Source organism: Ustilaginoidea virens, chromosome 2 (assembly GCF_000687475.1).
Source record: "Ustilaginoidea virens chromosome 2, complete sequence".
Taxonomy (NCBI): domain Eukaryota; kingdom Fungi; phylum Ascomycota; class Sordariomycetes; order Hypocreales; family Clavicipitaceae; genus Ustilaginoidea; species Ustilaginoidea virens.
Genome location: NC_057317.1, coordinates 1,792,358 through 1,810,485, shown reverse-complemented (window position 1 = coordinate 1,810,485; position 18,128 = coordinate 1,792,358). Strand labels below are relative to the sequence as shown.

At 57.2% G+C, this 18,128-nt stretch overlaps 5 protein-coding genes across 5 annotated transcripts; 2 read left to right on the top strand and 3 right to left on the bottom strand.

The window, feature by feature from the left end:
• Nucleotides 1-698: 698 nt before the first annotated feature.
• On the bottom strand, nucleotides 699-3,030 carry UV8b_02233 (uncharacterized protein; the record flags this gene model as incomplete). Its single annotated transcript, XM_043139731.1, has 3 exons — nucleotides 699-2,356; nucleotides 2,463-2,901; nucleotides 2,983-3,030. 3 exons carry the CDS (start codon nucleotides 3,028-3,030, stop codon nucleotides 699-701), a joined length of 2,145 nt encoding a protein of 714 aa, XP_042995665.1.
• Nucleotides 3,031-4,491: 1,461 nt separating this feature from the next.
• UV8b_02232 (uncharacterized protein) lies at nucleotides 4,492-4,950 on the bottom strand (the record flags this gene model as incomplete). Its single annotated transcript, XM_043139730.1, has 1 exon — nucleotides 4,492-4,950. The coding sequence occupies one exon, from the start codon at nucleotides 4,948-4,950 to the stop codon at nucleotides 4,492-4,494; it is 459 nt and encodes a 152-aa protein (XP_042995664.1).
• A 3,935-nt stretch (nucleotides 4,951-8,885) lies between these two features.
• Nucleotides 8,886-10,091, top strand: UV8b_02231 (uncharacterized protein; the record flags this gene model as incomplete). The annotated part of the gene is made up of 1 exon (XM_043139729.1): nucleotides 8,886-10,091. The coding sequence occupies one exon, from the start codon at nucleotides 8,886-8,888 to the stop codon at nucleotides 10,089-10,091; it is 1,206 nt and encodes a 401-aa protein (XP_042995663.1).
• A 1,270-nt stretch (nucleotides 10,092-11,361) lies between these two features.
• UV8b_02230 (uncharacterized protein) lies at nucleotides 11,362-14,025 on the bottom strand (the record flags this gene model as incomplete). Its single annotated transcript, XM_043139728.1, has 2 exons — nucleotides 11,362-13,925; nucleotides 14,013-14,025. The coding sequence occupies 2 exons, from the start codon at nucleotides 14,023-14,025 to the stop codon at nucleotides 11,362-11,364; spliced, it is 2,577 nt and encodes an 858-aa protein (XP_042995662.1).
• Nucleotides 14,026-15,848: 1,823 nt separating this feature from the next.
• Nucleotides 15,849-16,709, top strand: UV8b_02229 (uncharacterized protein; the record flags this gene model as incomplete). Its single annotated transcript, XM_043139727.1, has 1 exon — nucleotides 15,849-16,709. One exon carries the CDS (start codon nucleotides 15,849-15,851, stop codon nucleotides 16,707-16,709), a length of 861 nt encoding a protein of 286 aa, XP_042995661.1.
• Between the last annotated feature and the right edge of the window lie 1,419 nt (nucleotides 16,710-18,128).

Below are 18,128 nucleotides of genomic sequence, written 5' to 3'. Positions count from 1 at the left end.
GTGGTTGCTGCCAAGTGCGAGGCGGGCAGGGCAGGTGGGGCAGGATGATGCCCGGTCTCATGTTTCCATCATCCATGACCATGACGTCTTCCCATGGACGTTTCCGGCCATGCCATCAGAGTGCACACCGCCCGCCCCCTTTTGACTGGGCCGAAGCAGGGAGCACTCCGTACTAAAAGGAGCTTGCTTGCTGCTGTCAATTCTCTTCGCTCGCGCAAGGGCCCATTACGGCTGGGGCACCGCCGACCTGCTGAGCACGGGCCGCAGCCGCCATCTGCTTGCTGGCTTCTACCCACTCGCTGGCTTTGGAGAGAGGGAGAGCAGGCGGGTCACACACCGACCAAAGGTCACGCGTCTAGCAAGCGGGGGACAAGGATATGTGACGCGCGAATTGATTTGACAAACTCTCAAGTCCGAGGTTAAAGATGTGAAGGGGGAAAAAAAAAAAAGAAAAAAAAAATAGAAAAAAAAAGGCCAATCAAGCGTTCCACATTGCCTACAAAAAGAAGATAGCCATTACTCTCTCAGAAATATGTGCATGGTTTCATCCAACTCGTCCGTCCCAGCACTAAACGCAGCGTGCCCCATTTCGCCCCAAGGATGTAAACACGAAGAGGCCCAAACGGGAAATCATTGTACCGTCGAATATATACCTACAGGAAAAACGAAATTCGCCATCCGATGGATATCCATCCCCTCTACATGACCAGAAGCGCGGCGGCAATCACGGCAATCAGTCCGGTCAGGCCGAAGGCGCGAGTGCAAGCACCGGCGCCCGAAACGTAGCTGGGAGTAGTTGAAGGGCCGCCGGCGTAGCTGGTCCAGCTGCCGGTGGGGACGGCAACACCAGAACAGCCAGAACCGGGGCATCCCCCAGTGGAATTGCTGGAGGCGCTGGCGGCAGAGGTGGTCCAGGCCCAGCTGCTGGTAGAGACGGTAGCACCACCGGCGCACCCGAGACCGGAGCAGCCCCCGCTGGAAGGCTTGGGTGCGACAGCCGTAGAGCTGCCGACAGACGTCTCCGCCGACGGAGTGACGTTGAGCTTGACGGTGCGGTAGACGGTCATGGTGGCTGTCGTGGTTCTGGTGGTCTGGGGCGCCGCAACGTCGCCGGAACCAGAAGCAGCAGTGGGCTGGGGAACCTTGCCAGCCTCAGTCCCCTCCACAGGGCAGACAGTCGTGTACGCGGCCATCACCTCGGTAGTGACCTTGCCCACTGGGCAGTTGGTCACGTAGGGGGCACAAGAGGTGATGGTGTAAGTCTTGGTTGTGTACACGGTGCTGGTGGTTCGAGCGGCAGTTCCTCCCGTGGTCGTGGGCTTAGCAGGCAGGGCGGTTTCCGCGACGGGGCAGACCGTAGTGTACAGGGGAATAGTCTCCGTAACGACGCGGCCCTTGGCACAGTCAGTTACGCTAGGGGCGCAAGACGTGATTGTGTACGTGCTGGTGGTGTAGACAGTGCTCGTGGTCAGGGAAGCAGGCCGGGAGGTCATGGTAGAGCTGGACCAGCGAGTCGAGTCGGACGCAACGGGGGAGCTGCTGGGAGTTGTCATCGCCGACGAAGTGCCAGAACTCGGGCTGGTGCTGATGACCGTGGTCAGGGAAACAGACTGGGTCGTCATGGTAGAGTTGGACCAGCGAGTCGAGATTGACACAGCGGGGAAGCTGCTGGGAGATGTCATCGCCGATGAAGTGCCAGAACTTGGGCTGGTGCTGATGTCTGTGGTACCCGTGGTCGCGGTTGACGTGGTCGCGGTTGACGTGAGCGCGGTTGACGTGAGCGCGGTTGACGTGAGCGCGGTTGACGTGAGCGCGGTTGTCGTGAGCGCGGATGTGGAAGTGGCCGCCGTCGTCGCCGAGGTAGCTGTAGCGCTCGTCGTGGTCGGGATCGGGTTGCAGCCAAACGTCAGTGCATCAAGGGCGTTCTGGATATAGCTCTTGTTGTTTCCGTCCTTGTTGTTCAGAGCAAACACGGCATCCCACAAGGAAATGCCGCCAAAGTTTCTCTTGTTCTGAGTTTGGCAAACCAACTGCTGCATCGCGGCAGGAGTGATGTAGCCTGAGCCTGCGGCGCTAGGAGCTCCAGGGAGGCCGACGAAGAGCTTGGCGTCGACGCTCTGCCCGGTCTGAAGCTTGGCTACCCAGTCGTCATAAGAGAAGTTGTCTCCAGGTTCATTGCCAGGGATGGCATCGCAAACCTTGTTGTTATAGAACTGGACGAAGAGGGCATCGAACTTGGCAGCCTTGATGAGGGGGTCGAGATAGTCTTGCTTGACGCACTGAGGAGCAGCGGTGATGAGCAAGTTCCTGTCCAGATCTCGCCATCGGTTGACCATGGTCTCATAAGGAGTCAAGTCTGCCATGGCGAAATAAGCGGCCTTGCCAAAAATAAAAAAAATAAAAAAAAATCGACGGAGGGGGAAGACGACAGCCATGTTGCATGTGCAAACGGACAAACTCACCGACGCTAGGATCCTCCAGGTCCAAGTCGAACCCATTCACAGCAACGTGCTGGTTCGCACCGAGATCAAAGGGACGAGGGCCCGACCAGCTGGGATCATAGGGACCAAAAGCATTGTAGAGGAAATCAGCGAAATCTCGGCCGTTGGCAGAGTTGGAGACCTTGTAGTTGGTGTTTGGGCCGGGGGCACCACCGATGGACAGCAGCACCTTGACTCCCTTGGCTTGGCAATAGGGAATATCTTCTTTGATCAGCTGGCAGTTGCTGAGTAGCTCTGTCCTCTGGCCATTGATGGTGTAGACATCACCAGCGCAATTGGCACCAAAGTTGGTCGCTGGATATCCATTGGCTTGCTCTGGAGACTTGGTTACGAAAGAAATGGTGGCATACTGCACACCAGAGTCACAAACGTCGCGCAATCGGTAACCGCCCCATTGACCCTACAACGGAGGTTAACATTCCCTTTGCTTCATCGGGGCAACATTGACAAGGTTGGGTTGAGATTTATGCAACTCCCGTACCCAGTAAGCGTTCAGCGCGGGCGCAACGCTTCCAATCTGCACAGACATGATGACGCTTTGCGGCACAATGCTTTTTATACCCAAAAGAAAAAAAGGACTGCAAGTTGGCCTAGGCCGAAAATGTAAGGAGGGTGACGATGAGTTCAAAGAAAGGACGCAAACGAAATTGTCTGCAATGCGGCCATGTACCAAGCCGATCTCTGGCACCGATCAAGGCAGGGTGCAGAGGGAAAGGGAGAAGAAGGGAAGCCAGGGCTTCAATGATGGAGGAGGCATGAGGCGCGTTTTGTCTGGCCGGTGGCTGGCGTACAACGAACGCCCTACCCGTCCCCAAGCCATGGTGAGCTGATGGTACGAAGACAAAGCGGACTCTGGGACCTCCTTCTGTCATGGGACTGGTGCCATGAGGCTTTTCTGCCAAGATATATTGCCCATGGAACGCCAGAACAGGCAGGGTAGGGCGTCGGCACGACTGGGCGAGATCTCGTCCGGGCCCATGGATTATGGAAGCCGTTGGACTGAGGGCTATGGTGGACCAGGGGAGCCGAGAGCAAGGAGCCGTCTGCGCGGAGCAACGGACTAGTCAATGCAAGCCAAGTGCTTACGATGGGTGACGGGTTCAGGAACAAGCTCAGGGTCGACTCGAGGTGTGGCACCGGCTCTGCAGCCATTGGACGAAGCCCGCTTCAGACCACATGAGACGCCAGTATTCCAGAATACAATGGAGCAAAGCCGTTCGCTAGTGCGCCCTAGATTTCGACCACGGATCTTGCCTGCCCGCAAGGTGACGACTAGACTGCCCCTTGTCATTCGCCACGCTCAGTAGCCGAGTCCAGGCTGGTTCTCGCTCGCTGGTGATGATGATTCTCTTGGACGTCGAAGCGTCAAGAACTGACTGTGACTGTTAATGGTTTTTGCAAAAGAAAAGACAGGATCCCTACTTCGAGACGCTGGCTATGTGGCGACGGCGGGGCTGCCCGCTATCAGCGATTCTCGGGGGTGTATAAAAGAAAGAAAAAAATTTAAGACTGGGAAAGCAAGCAAAGTCGTTGAAGGCTTCTTCAGTCCTGCAAATTGCAAGGGATGGCAGATGCCAAGGCAGTGGGGCCGACGGAGTGACTGGGGCTGTCGGCCCTGTCGGTCTCCACATGAACAGGTAGGTACCTATGAAAATCGCTTGCTTACGTGCTCCTCGTGACAAAGAGCCCTCGCGGTCGCATCCATTTTGCTCGTGGGGCGGGCGATTCGGCTCCAACGCTCAAGTTCCGGATTCGAACCCCTTTCGGAAGGCAGCACGCGCTAATTCGCCGACGCGTCCGGTCGACTGTCAACCCGCTTTTCTCGGAGTTGCGCCCCTGTCTGTATCGACCGACGGGTCCCACGAGGGCCATTCGACGTGCCTGCCTATAATGGCTAGGTACAAAGTGTAAAGTCTTTGCTGGGATTGACTTTTAGATGAAGAGCAGGGCAAAGTAGCTTTCTATCAAAAAGGCCAAGGCCTGTATCGGATCACCACTTTATATCCAATGTTCCGACGAGCGCCAGCAGGTGCAGCAACTGAGGAACGGCCTCTGCGCGGGCACGAGCTGGGTGCCGCTTGCTTAGCTCCATGTGCCCTTTGTTGATGATGCTTGCGATGCCTGCGATGCCTGCGATGCCTGCGATGCCTGCGATGCCTGCGATGCCTGCGATGCCTGCGATGCCTGCGATGCTCGCGAATCCTCGTAGCCCGTTTTCGCTTTCTGTCGCGGCAAAGACAGGGATCGAGTGGAGAAGTTGACTAGCGGGAATAACGGACCGCTTGACGTCCCGGGGAGAATGAGAGACAAGCATTCTTCCGAGGCCTGAGTCCTCCCCCTGCACGGCACGGTTGACACATGGGCATCGAAACAAGTCCAGGAACGGGGCCCTAGGCTCTACGGAGTAGAGATGAGCCCTTCTTGACCTGCCCGGAGGTCTCACCCACATGTCGCGCGAAATCGCAACCCCTGCTCTCTCCGTCTCTCGCTATTTCCCCGCTTTTGCCATGCCCGCGTTGTAAATTGCCTTGTCGTCTCTGCGAATCCAAGATCACGACAATGCCTACCCAGGTAGTCGAATGCCATCGTAACAGAGGGGATGGGCCCGCTTGCTTTGCGATATTCTCCCACATGTCAGTGGGCAGTTCCGTAGTGATCCCTGGTGAATAAGAGACTTCCAGAAGGACCATATCCTTGCAAAGGTGCCTTGCAGCATGCATGCTGCAAGGCAGCAAAACATACATGGACGTACCATGGACGTCGTGCATGGTATCGCCCCGTTCCCGCTCTGCCAGACTGGGGCTGATTCAGGTACATGCTCGCCTTGCCCAAGCCGTTGCCATGAAATCTCCGAGAGGGGCCCGCCTCACTTGAGCTGCAGAGTGGCGGTTCTGGACGGGTTTCCTGTTAATCCAGGTGATTCGCGGCAGGTGAAAAGCAGGTTAATGCCTGCTTTGTCCGTGGTTGCGGGCCTGTTGGTTTGTGGCGACGCAGAGCCTTGTTCTCCAGCCGACTGAATCTGCGTCGGCCTGTTCGTGCAGCTTGTCTGTCACGTTGCATGCCAAACCGCCGCCACTGGTAGGCGCGACACAAGCCGTTTTCGGGTGTTTGGGCATTGGTGCTGCTGCTTTGATGACTGATTTATGAGGATGGGGCGATGCTACCAACCCTTGCCCCGAGGCATCATAATGATCTCCTTGATTGCTAACCAAAACCTCATCTATAGTATATATCTCCACCAAGCCAATTGCAATCAGGAGGAGAAAGCCGCTTGACGATCTTGGTCTTTTGTGGCTCTGCATCTTTGCGTAGAGAGCCTCAAGCCGCCCCAGGTCCAACTAACGCGATGGCTCGCATCAGATGGTCGCCGGGCGGTCAACTGCCATCCATACCGGCTCACGGACGACACACAATGAATGCATGGAGAGCACAGAGCAACACGTCAGCTGTGGAAGGAGCTTCAGGATGCATGCAGATTCATGCACGGGCAATTTGTCGAGACGCGGATGGCGTGCTTCCGGCCAAGGGAAGGGAAGATCTCTTTAGTCTTTACGGTTTTTTTTTTTTTTCCCTCGTTTTTTTTGGCGATCAAGTTCCTTGCCGACTGGATGTTGGATCAAGACTAGTACCTCGTACCTCGTACCTCGTACCTCCTACGCAACGTTGGTCAATTGACCCCGCAAGGTCCATGTGCTAAGACCAGGGGGTACAAGGTATTGTGGAACTTTTTTCGGTGGATTGGCGGGCGCGGAAACATTATGCATGTATACAAGTAATAAGCCAAGTACCTCTCAGTTCTCCGTGCTCGGTACGGAGAACGGAGCACTTGGACCTGATACGGCCTTGCCGGCAGGCGAAGTTGACAGGCCTCGCTCGCGCCGATCGAGGCCTCACTGCATTCAGCGCGAAGGGAAGAAAAGGGAAGCTGCGTTGCCATAGTCACCAGTCGAAGTCAAAGTCGAAGTCGAAGTCAAAGTCGAAGTCGAGGTCGTTGCTGGAATTCGAGCCGCCGCTGCCCAAGCGAGCGAGTGAGTCAACGCCAGCTGGCCAAGTGACGCTGAGCGTGGGTTACGCAGGTGCTCGGCACGTGTAGAGGACGTGCCAGGCGGCACCCACCACTGTGCTTGCGCCTTGGATGCACTATTTTTTTTTTTTTTTTGGGGGGGCGAGGGAAGACGAAAAGATGACATTGATGGAGGATTCAAGAAAACCCCATGATTTTTCGACGGTTCCGTCTTCCCCATCCCCTTCCCCCACCTCCCCTTCACCCCAGGGCCATCTGGCATCTGGCATGGGGCTCACTACGACTCTAGCACCTGCTATAGCCTCAACTCGGCCGCCGATGGTGCCCCCCAGGCCAGGCCAATTGCTGGCAACCACGAGCAGCTAACCACGGTAGACTCGCGTGGAAGAGACCGACCCCAAGGGCATTGGGGATATCTGGAGGGAGTGGCCACCCGCGACATGTGTGGACCCTGGCCAAGGGATGCGAACCGCGGGACGCGAACCAGAGGCGTCGAATCTCAACGAGCGTCAGTGCCGATCACTAGAGGCTTCATCATCCTCGAGGGCTAGCGGCGGGCTGCGCATCCCTCGACTGGGAACCTCCCTGCAGGACGATGCCATGCACCGGGCCGAGACACTCTTGGGCCTCGAGAACCAGCGACCGACCACCTGCCATACCCGTGGGCTCCTTCGCGCGCTGGGCATCCCGAGGAGTCGAGGTCCATGACACGGGGAGGACTTGATTGGCCCAGCATGTGTATCGAGGGCAGAGTCACATCCCGTGGAAACAGGCAGAAACCGTCACACGCCACCGGAGTGAAGATGAAAACAAAGACACGGACACGGACACGGACACGGACACGGACACGGAAAGAAGAAAAAAAATCAAAACAAAACAAACGGAAAATAACAAACTCCCAACTAAGTGCCGGCCCCCCCCCCCCCCCTCAGTGTCACTGCCTTGGGTGCTCCGTACCTAGGTTCCTAGGCGGTACCCACCCGCCTTTGGCTGTGCTGGTGTAATCTGTGCGCACCAGGCATCCCCACGCTGGCAGCCTGGCGCATGCCATGCCGTGCCGGCTGCTGGGCAAAGCTCGCCTATGTCCTGTGTCGCATACCAGGCAACGGCAAGGCAAGGGCTTGGCAGTCCGCCGATCTGGCGTTGGGTCACTTGTCACTGGTCAGTGGCCACTCACTGATGGAGACTGGCAGGAGCTTGCCCCCGCGGAGTTTTTGCCCGCGCCAGCTGAGCCGCGGTACGGAGTACACCAGACACTAGGAGCCTCTAGGTATAGGTACCTCGTTGACGTCGACCAGACCAGACCAGACCTGACCTGACCCTGACCCTGACCTTGGCTGGCGACATCAGCCCGCAGCTGCCCATGCCCGTGCATGCATGGTTCATGCAGCCCAGGCCCCCTTGCGCAGCGCAGCACAGCACGCTTCGGCCGCGTCGGGACATGAATGCATCTCGATACGTCAAGTACCTTGGGTACCTACCTAGGTACATACCTAGGTACGGAGTACTCGCTGGACATGTCCGCCGCCGGCTGGGTTCTTCCCCTCGTTGGAGGAATGCATGCGCAGCCTGGCTGTGTCTGCTGTGTCTTGGTGGGGCCTGGCCTGGCCCTCGCAAAGTTTCTTGCTTCTCGGCTGCTGGCTGGCTGGCCTGGGCCCGCCCCAGGCAACCCAAACTAAACCTCCCCACGAGCACGCTAAAATCGGCAAATGTGGGCGCGTGGCATGTGCGTGATGGGAACATTTCTTCGTCGCGCCCCCAAGCTGCGGCTTCTTTTCATTTTTTTGTTTTATTATTATTTTTTTTCCCCACTATACTCTATTTTTTCTGCTATTTTCTGCTATTTTTCTGCTATTTTTTTTTTACCCCCCCGTCTGCTGCTTCCACCCCTCTCCCGCCGTTGTGGCCGGCCGGCCGGCCATGGGCAAACCCAGAGGACAGGTAACGCCCATCAACGGCTGGCTGGCTGGCTGGCTCGTACAAGACGAGCAAAGCTGCTGCTGACATTTGACTTGTTTTCTTTCCCAGCTCTCGCCGTTACCCACCACCCCGTCCACGATGCTACCGCCCAGCTGCCGTCCTTTGAGTTGAAGAAGAAGTTGGATTCATCTACCAGACTGACCACACACACATCCTTCCCGTCTCGGCTCCCTTGATAAACCCCACCCCTCGATGCTCCAAAACCCACCACCCCCTTGGAAGAAGAAGAGGAAAACACCAGTGGCACTGTCTTGCGGCACCGGCAAAAGCCTCCCACCAACCGAGCAGCAGCGTGTATAAAGCGGCCATCTGCGTCACACAAATCCCCCCCCCCCCCGCAGTCAAGCATCTTTCTGCCCGCCCATCCGGCCTTCCCAGACATGCAGCGATCCTCCGGCAACAACCTGGTGGACCTGGCCCTCGTGTCCAAGTACTACCCCGTCGCCAACTACTCGTATCCTCGGAGGGGCTCGACTTCAGCCACGCCGCCTGCCTGTGCGTCGCCGTCCACCCCTTGCCCCAACGCTTCTTCCACGGGACGAGATTCCCTGGGCTCCGAGGGCTCGGCCCCGGGACTGGTTGAGGATCGCACAGACTCCGAGGTCTCCCTCGACGACGACTACCAGTACCACGCGCACATGGCCGAGCTGTGGGATAGCTTCTGGCCTCCTCACTCCGCGTCCGGCGCCCTCGGCACCAAGCGGTATCCGGCGCTGCTGCCGTCTCCCCGTCGAGGCAAGCAGGCCTCGCTGCCGCCTGGGCCGCCGTCTGGGCCGCCGAGAGAAGCGCCGCCCGCCTGGCCTTTGCCTGACTGCCGCTCCTCGTCGCCCACCCGCGCTCCGCAGCCGCCTAGGAAGCCGATGCCGACGTACTCTGCCTTTCCCAAGCCGACCTCTCCACCGCCGGCGGCGCCCAGGAGACCGCCTCTCGCTCTGGCCAGGGAGAGGAAGCACCGGTCGTCGCCGTGCGTGCCCCGTCCCCCGCCCGCTAGACCTCCTCGTCCGGCAGACGTCTTTCTGACCCCCTGCATGGGCCTGCCCGCGCCTTTGGACGGGTCAAGCTACGCGGTGCAGCCGAGCAGCTGGAACCTCGGCCCGGTCCAACCCGCAAGCTGCCCAAGGCCTGCGACGTCATATCACCGGCGCGCAAACGACTCCCTCGACGGGGACTTGTCAAACGACTCCTCCTCGTCCTCGTCCTCGTCCTCGTCCTCGTCCTTCCCCTCCTCGCAGAGGACCACCATGTACTCTGCTCTTTCCCACTCGGCCACTCACCTGCCTGTTCCCGAGATTCGACTCTCCCCTTCCAAAGCTCCGAGACACTTCAAGTCGCTGGCCGCCTTGTCGGGCTCCCACACGGACGGGGAGCCTCATTCCGTGTTCGAAGAGGACTCGGACGACGAGCGAGACCAAGGCCGCAAGTTCTTCAGCTTCCATAAACACTCGGAAAGCGACCACCGCCGCAGACGCAACCGGCGGTCCATCCCTAACCCGCCCCCTACCCCTGACGAAGACCACGCACTGTCTGGGCAATCGAAGCGTGGGCACGATGTATTTGGTCGCTTGCTGGGCAGGAGGAGTCGCTGACGCCGTCTCGCACTCCCTCGATGCTTCCTTTTGCCTTTTTTGCCGTCTTTTTGTTTCTTTATTTTTTTTTTTGGGAGGGGGGGGTTTGCTTTCCCTCTTGGCAGCATTTTGCTGCCCCCCCCCCCCCCCCCCCCCCCCCCCCTCCCGGCATATGATTCACGATGGCGCAACGACGTTTGAAACGTGCTCTTGTGCTCTGGTACCAGGCACAATCTGATGAAACTTTTTTTTTTCTTTTGTTCCTTGGCCTGGCTTCTGTTTCCAAGGCAGTACAAGTACGTTGAAATGATTTAGGAGGTCACGATTGCAATGTGCTCAGCCGACTCACGACTTTGCCCTTTCTTTCCTTTTTCTTCTGTGCTCTCTTTTTTTTTTCCTTTCTTTTTTTTTCTTGGGGCATGGCATCGGAACCTGCGCGAACGCGTCATGAGGAAGACATCAATAATGAGAGTTGATATGGCAATTGGGGCGAGGGGGCGGCTGTGGAGAAGAATGTCTGCATTCCAGAGGTGGCCGGTATGGCAAGCCGTCGACAAGCACAGCAGCTGCTGCGCAAGACGGTGGCTGCGCAACGTCTGCCTAGTCTTCTTCTCGTGCGAGACGAGACGAGACGAGACGAGACGGTTTGTGCAGGGAACGCGCAAGCCGGGTCTAATCTCCGTAGCGAATTGGATAGAAAAAAAGAAGAAGAAAAAAACAATGCGCCTTTACCTCTATGCTACAGTGATTCATGATTCCCGTGATCCATACATACATACAGCGCGCGTGCAGATAAAAAAAAAAAAAAAAAAGGCAACAAACCTCGACTCCACCTTCCGATTCCATGGCTCGATCGACACGGGCAACTTGCATTCCTCAACGAGACCACATCGCAACGCAACCAACATGTGCACCGCAACATTCCAGCCGTTGACTCATGACTCATCAGCCACCATGCATGCGGGTGTCAGACATGAATGCCGACGGGGAAAATAAAAAAAGAGAAAAGAAAAAGAAAAAGAAAAAGAAAAAGAAAAAGAAACAAAAGATGATGATGCCACAATGCCAAAAACTCCGACGCGCTTGAGCAAAGACCTACACTCGCTGCCCTGTATACCGGGGTGTTTGGCATGCCAATGTTTTTTTTCACCTCATATCCGCAATGGGATTGGGATGCGCAGGAGGGGAAAAAAGATGAAAGAGAAAAAAAAATGAAAAACGAAAAAAAAAAAAAAAAAAGGGACTCCCGACACCTTGCTTGAGTCACCCGTCGTGACTGGCATCCCTCCCGTCATACCATTGAAGCCATGAGCCTCGTCGAATTCATCTTGCCGGTGTAGCGATCCATCCGTCGCACGCTCAGCCGCTTCTCGTCGCGGCCGGCTGAGATGCCAAAGAACCAGACGCTCTCTTCGCGGCCGTCGCCGCGCCCGACGCCCAGCCGCGTCTGCAGGTCGTCCCGGGAGAGCACGGACCGGAAGGCCGCGTCCTCGACGAGGTCCTCTGCCGTGCAAAAGTCGATGAGGGAGGCGAGGTTGTCCACCGCGTGCGGGAGGCCGAACTGCCTGCGCCGGGGGAGGAGGAGAAACAGACAGCCCACGTAGAGGACGAGCAGGGCGAGGAGGACCCCGAACACGGGCATGTGGGGATACATGCGCACCTGCTGGGCGGGCGAGGTCAGCGCCATCAACAGGCCGCCGCCGAGGATGGGTATGAAGATGAAGACGAGGGCCATGAGGGACACGACGGCCACTCGCCAGTGCCCGTTGCGCAGGGCCGCCCACGTGGCTTGCAAGGGCAGGCAGGCCGCGTAGTCGGCCAGGATGCATCTGCTGGCCGCGGCGCCGTCCGGCTGGGCCAGCTCGCCCCAGGGCTGGAGGATCCTCAGCGCCGTGTCCGTGCTCTGAAACAGCGAGAACAGGACCATGCCCAGAGCGGCTGGCAGGAAGCTGTATAGGAAGTTGGCCGCGGAAAAGGCCGAGTCGCCGGGCTTCGCCGAGACGAGGGGCGGGAATCCAGCCTCCAGCCTCGTCTGCGGCAGGAAGGACACGGTGAGGAGCGCCAGGAGCAGGCTGCCCGTCACCAGGGCAAACATGACCAGCGGGACGTCTCGGAGACACCAAGGCATGTACCTTGCGCCTTGCAGCTCCAGCAGCGCCGGCGAGCCGGTCAGATGAGAGCCGACCGAGAGCTCGTTGCTTCCGCGCTCTGGTCTTGCTTCATGGCCGCCGCCGAAGCTGATATCCGCTGCTGCATCCTGGTCAGGAAGCATGGCCGAAGTGCCGATGGTGTGCCAGATGCCCCTCGTAGTCATGTCCTCCGTCTGCCAGTACCCCAGCCTGTCAAACCACCGCTCACGAAGCTCGGCCCTGCAGTCGCGGCTGCGCTCGTATGGGCCCTTGTGGCGATAGCTGCCCAGGGTATTGGTCCGGTTAAGCAGGGGGATCAGGTCCGCGAGGGACCGCGCATCCCAGATCAGCCCAGTCCAGTGCCCAAACCAAAACGTCATCAAGACGCACGTCGTGATGAGAAGAGTGGCGTACAGCGCGACCAGTGTCCACACCACTGCTTCTGAGGCCGCCCAGTTCCACCTGTCTGCGTCGTCCGTGTATACGCAGGTGAAGGCCGCGCTCTGCAACGGAATGGCAAAGTTCATCAGCCACGTGCTGACGCCAAAGACCCAGAGCTGCCACGAGCCGCTCATAAGCTGCGGTAGCAGAAACGATTTGGGGTACAGGTTTTGGAACAGCGCCAAGTACCGCTCTTGCGGGTCCTCCTTGGCCATGGATGCAAAGGGCGCGATCCGCAGCGAGGCCGAGACTATGTTTTGGGCGTACAGGAGGATGATGCCGGCCAAAAGCTGCGGCAAGATGCGGAAGACGAAATATTGGCTCGAGTAGATGCTGCCTGGGTAGGGCGTCAGGCCGAGGTGCTTCTGCGAGTATACGTTGCAAAAAACCAGTCCCGCCATCATCAGCGCGCATAAACTCATCAAGGTAAGCATGGAAAACGGTCGCAGGATTCGCGGTTTAAACGTCAGTGGTGCATAGGTACGCCCTCGAGGGTCAATCGTCTGGAGCATGTTCTTGTCAACGGGTATCCATTGACCCGTCATTGCCAGCCTTTGATACTCTTTGAACCGCGGCGGTGTCTGCTGCCTGGTGCGAATTGTGGTCTGGGCAGGTTGGAGGTCAGACTTGCGAGCCCGAGGCGGAGCATAGACGGCAGAAGCAGATTCACGTTGCGTTTCCGGCGCCGTTTGGGGTGATTTGCCTGCTGCGAAGCCTGGGACCATGAATCTCGAGCTCCGTGGCGCGTTTGCACTGCTGCTGCTGCATCTCTCTGAGCGGGGCGACGGGAGGGGCGGCGCCTGGGTGTTGTTAAAGCTTTCGCGATCTCGCGTCAAGGCTTCCAGGGCATATTGTATATAAGGGGTGTCATCCACGCCAGGCGTAACTTTGCCGGCAGCAAGAGCCAACTCGTCTTTGAAAGCGTCCATTCGAGCACAGTTGGCAGCTGCAAAACTCGCCAGCTGAGATTCGTCAAACCGTACGGATGGACTTGGGCTTGGTGCCCTACGGGTGACTTGCGGTCTTGGCTGCCGCGCGGGAGGCAATGCGCTCAATTGTTCAAGAACCCTGCTTGGGCCGCAGAGTTCTGAAGAAGACTGCGTTGGTGAAGACGTAGGAGGTAGGTTGGCGGCACTGGTCGCCTGCGGCGAAAGTGACCAAGGCGGCGATGCTGGGTGCTCTGAACGCCCGCGGTTTTGCTGGGAAGGATGGAGGCGATGCGGTTCTTCCAAGTTGTCATTTGATCTAGGAGCAGAAGGGAACGTCACCCGTGATGTCCAGCGATCTAGCAATGCAGATTAGTTGAATGCGTCCGCAGTGAATTTTCAATCACGAACAGCAGCAAGATGAAAAAGGCTCAATCCAGACGTACGAGGTGCTTCCATGCATTCGGGGTTTCGGCTTTGGAAATCCATCATTGCCGCATTCCTCTGTCGGCCAAAATCCACTCAGATCAAAGGCTAACTGGTTGCTGCAAACACAAAAGGCAAGAGAGGAACGCGCCATGCAAGAGAGAGGAGACGACATAGTTTGGGCTCGAGGGGGAAGGTTTTTTTTTTTTTTTTTTTTTTTTTTTTTCAAGAGGTTGGGGACAATGGCCGTGCCAGCTTCCACGTAGCCGAAGCTATTGACCTTGTTCTTTCACATCATCCAGCCACCGGCCCACGCCGGACGGACACTAAAACGGATGCTCCCGCGGCCCGGGGAAGGTTTTGAAAGTGGAAGAGAAAAACTTGTCACGACTGACCGAAAACAGATGCACAATGCATGTAGGTTCATGAGAGCACATCATTCCGTTGATACAGCTGCCATAGCCTGGGTTTTTGTCGCGTTTCTGCGAGTGTTTGCGTGTGCGAACGGGTAATGGTTGTCAATACGGAGTACGTACTGTGGAGTACGGAGTAGCGCACTGTCAAATATCGGTCGACAAGGAAGGAGCAGGCGGCAGCTTTGGATTGCGTGGGCAGGTGAAAAGTGGCGGTGGCGGGCAGTCGACAGCCCCGCTTTGACCAACCATTGCAACTGGCCGCCACTGGCTGGTGTGACGAGATGGTGGAGGAGGTTGGGAATCGGGATGGAGTCGGGATAGCATCGGGCGGAAAATTAATTCCAGGTGCAGGGAGGGCACGTCTGCGATTGCAGATAAATACTCAGCTCAGCGAAGGGGTCTCAAATAAGACATGCCCAACGCGCTCGGAGTACCAAGTAGGGAAGGGGGAAAAATAAGTACAACGCAAGCCGAATGTGCGAGCATTGAGCCGCACCTCGTGTCTTCAGGTTCGTTCCTGAGAAACCCAGAGACACGTGCAACCATCCCCAGCTTGCGTGCTTGAAAGTCATGTGCGCATTCACGTGGTGCCACCGGTGCATTAGTCAGACCGTCATGCCCAAAGATCTCGTCGACAGATCAAGTCTATTACAAACGATCGGACGCCATCTCGAGCGGGAAAAGAATGTCAGGCAGCAACGGACCAAACCACCCGATGCTGCTACACCATGACCAGTGCTGGTGCTGGTCGCCAGATCCCGATGGCGAGACAAGGGCGGCCAAAGTCGCAAGCCACTGGCATGTACAAGCACGACACGAGGTACTTTCTAGAGGTGCTTTCTGGTGGTTCAATGCTTTCTGGAATTGCTCGCGGGTGGCCCCACAAGACTGATGACTGATTGCTAAACAATCTGTCAGCATCCAGTAATCTGCAACCTCGCACCAGAAATCGAGCGATCGTTCTTGCCCTGCGTTGAGAGAGCGGGCGATTACGTTTGGCTTAACTAACCCTTGCGTAAGGGCGTCTGGCTTGGAGGTAGAAGGTCCCAGTCGTATGTCGAACTTGTCGCTCGTCTACCGCGCAGTTCTCAATCCCATCTCGTAAGCTTTACCCATCGTTTTTCAAATGATGGGAAATCCGCAAATGACACCGGCCATTCCCTCGAACCGCGGACATCTTGTCGCTGGCCCATCTGGAGCATCCAAGTATATATGTCGCGCCTCACTCTCGTCTCTTCGATTTTGGTCGCTTCCGTCTCCGTCCTGATCATCATCATCGGCACTCCTGGCATCATCAACAGGCACACAGCAAGCATACTGCAGAGATTGCAAAGGATCGGCACTCTCATCAACTTGGACGCGCCTGCTTCCTCGGCGCCAACCGTAGCTTCCCAAGAACAAGACTCGCCATCTTTCCGCATGCTCAAGTCGACCGCCAGCATGTCCAAATCAGCTCTCCGCCAGGCCAAGATCACGCCTCACCGGTCCAGCGCCCGCGGGCACAGCGACCACGGCTGGCTCAACACATATCACAGCTTCTCCTTTGCTGACTGGTACAACCCCAAGTTCACGCACTTTGGCTCTCTGCGAGTCCTGAACGAGGACCGGGTCGCCGCAAACTCGGGGTTCCCCACGCACCCGCACCGGGACTTCGAAATCTTCAGCTACATTCTCTCGGGGGAGCTGACGCACCGCGATTCCATGCTGGCCAAGGGCAAAGAGGGCGGCCAGTCGGACAGTTTCTACAGAATGCACAGAGGAGACGTGCAGTTCACCACCGGCGGCACCGGCATTGCGCACTCCGAGTACAACGAGCACGAGTCGGACACGGTGCACTTTTTGCAGATCTGGGCTCTACCCTGGAGGAAGGGCCTGCAGCCGCGCTACCACACTCGTCATTTCAGGGACGAGGACAAGCGCATCGACTTTGTCAAGATTCTCAGCCCGCTCAAAGGCGGCGAGGCGGCTACCGCACAGCAGGAGGAGGATGCCCAGGGGGTGATTGCTGATACTATTCCCATCCACGCAGACCTTGTCATGGGCGCGGGCATCATTGCTCCGGAGACAAGGTTTGAATGGGTGGTTGGCGCAAATGCCACGCAGCAGAAGGAGAGGGAGGTATATGTCCACGTGGCCATGTGCAAGGGAGGCAAGGCCAAGGTTCGGTTGGATGGGAGGGAGGAAGCCGACCTGGCAGAGGGCGACGGGGCGTTTGTCGAGGGCGTCAATGCAGGGGACAAGTTGTCTGTCGAGAGCATCGGCTCCGAAGAGGCAGAGGTTGTGATTTTGGACACGGCTTGAGCAAGGCATTGGAGAGGAAAGATGGAAGGAAAGAATGGGGAGATTGTGAGCTTATAGAAGGGATGATGTGTTTTGTTTTCCTTTTTTTTTTTTTTTTTTTTTTTTTTTTTTTTTTTTTTTTTTTTTTTTTTTGGGGTGTCAAATCAGCATTTTATCCCTCAATTTACTGTCGACCTGCTCCCGACATGCCTGCCTCGGGCAAGGCAGATCCGAATTAGTCCTTGCAACGCATTCACTTTAGTACGATAGCTGCAATTACCAATTTCACCTCCTTAACGACGTCTTTCCAAGCGGCAAGTCGGCAATCAGCACGCCTCCGTCATTGGAGATCATGGCCCTCAACCGGCAGGCCAGACCTCACATTGGTACTAGTGGCAGACCGGAAAAAAAAAAAAAAAAAGGATTGACCTGTCCCTCCGGACGGCCTGCCCGATCCCAGGCAGCTTTTGGGGCTGACAAAGGACCCGGTGGTTTGGGCATTGGACAATGGACAAATGGACAAATGGATAAATGGAACCGGTCAGCGGGCCGGCCTTTTGCGCAGCCAATGGCAGCATCAGTTCGTCGTCGTTTTCCCTGTGCGATGACAGTCAATCGAGGGAAGCCCGATCAGCCATCGGCATTGGACTGCTTCTTCTGCGGAAAATCTTGGCTGTAAGAAGAAGAATGCCTTGCCCGTGCGGTGCTTGCTGCGGCGGGGATGCTTTTGGCTGCGATGCCCGCGCAAGTACAACATACAGTAGAGTGGCAGGGATGCCGTGCTAGCATGCGGGGGGTGCGGACGGAATGCTCGGTCGATGAAGGTTCGGCAGCGGTAAAGGTAAAGGAAGGGATCAATGGGATGATGACGACGGGTGCGGCGAGACTGGTCTTGTTTGCGGGCAAGCCAGCAGGCAAAAGGCAAGGCAAGGAATGGGGAGCAGAATCATTCCTGGCTGCAGCTTGAGCCTGGCCGCTTCTGCCTGGCCCTGGCAATGCTATGTACCCGACGTTGGCCATACCCCAGACGCTGGACGCTGCAGCCAAGAGGACGGACGCAGGATGAGGGAAGGGACGGGGGCTGCAGGTCCGTGCCTCATCCGAGGGCCCGGTTGTCGGCAAAGCCGGCTTGCGCGGGGGAGCAGGAGGCTAGGAAGCTGGCTACATGTAGGAGAGAGAGCTGCCTCAACCGAGAGAGGGGGGTTGAGAGGTACCCAATGCATGCTTGCTCATGGCCGTGGATATCTACATCTGTATTATCCGTGGTGCGGAGTGATGCTCACATCCAGGGGCAATTTTGACAAAGCGCAAACACGCAGGCTCGATGGCGTCCGCTTTTGAATCCCTGGCCATCATCTGATTTACGTCCAGCCTCCTTAAGCACGCAGCGTCTTCAAAGAGCGCTTATTCTTGCCTGCCAAATCCCACCAATCCCCAGTC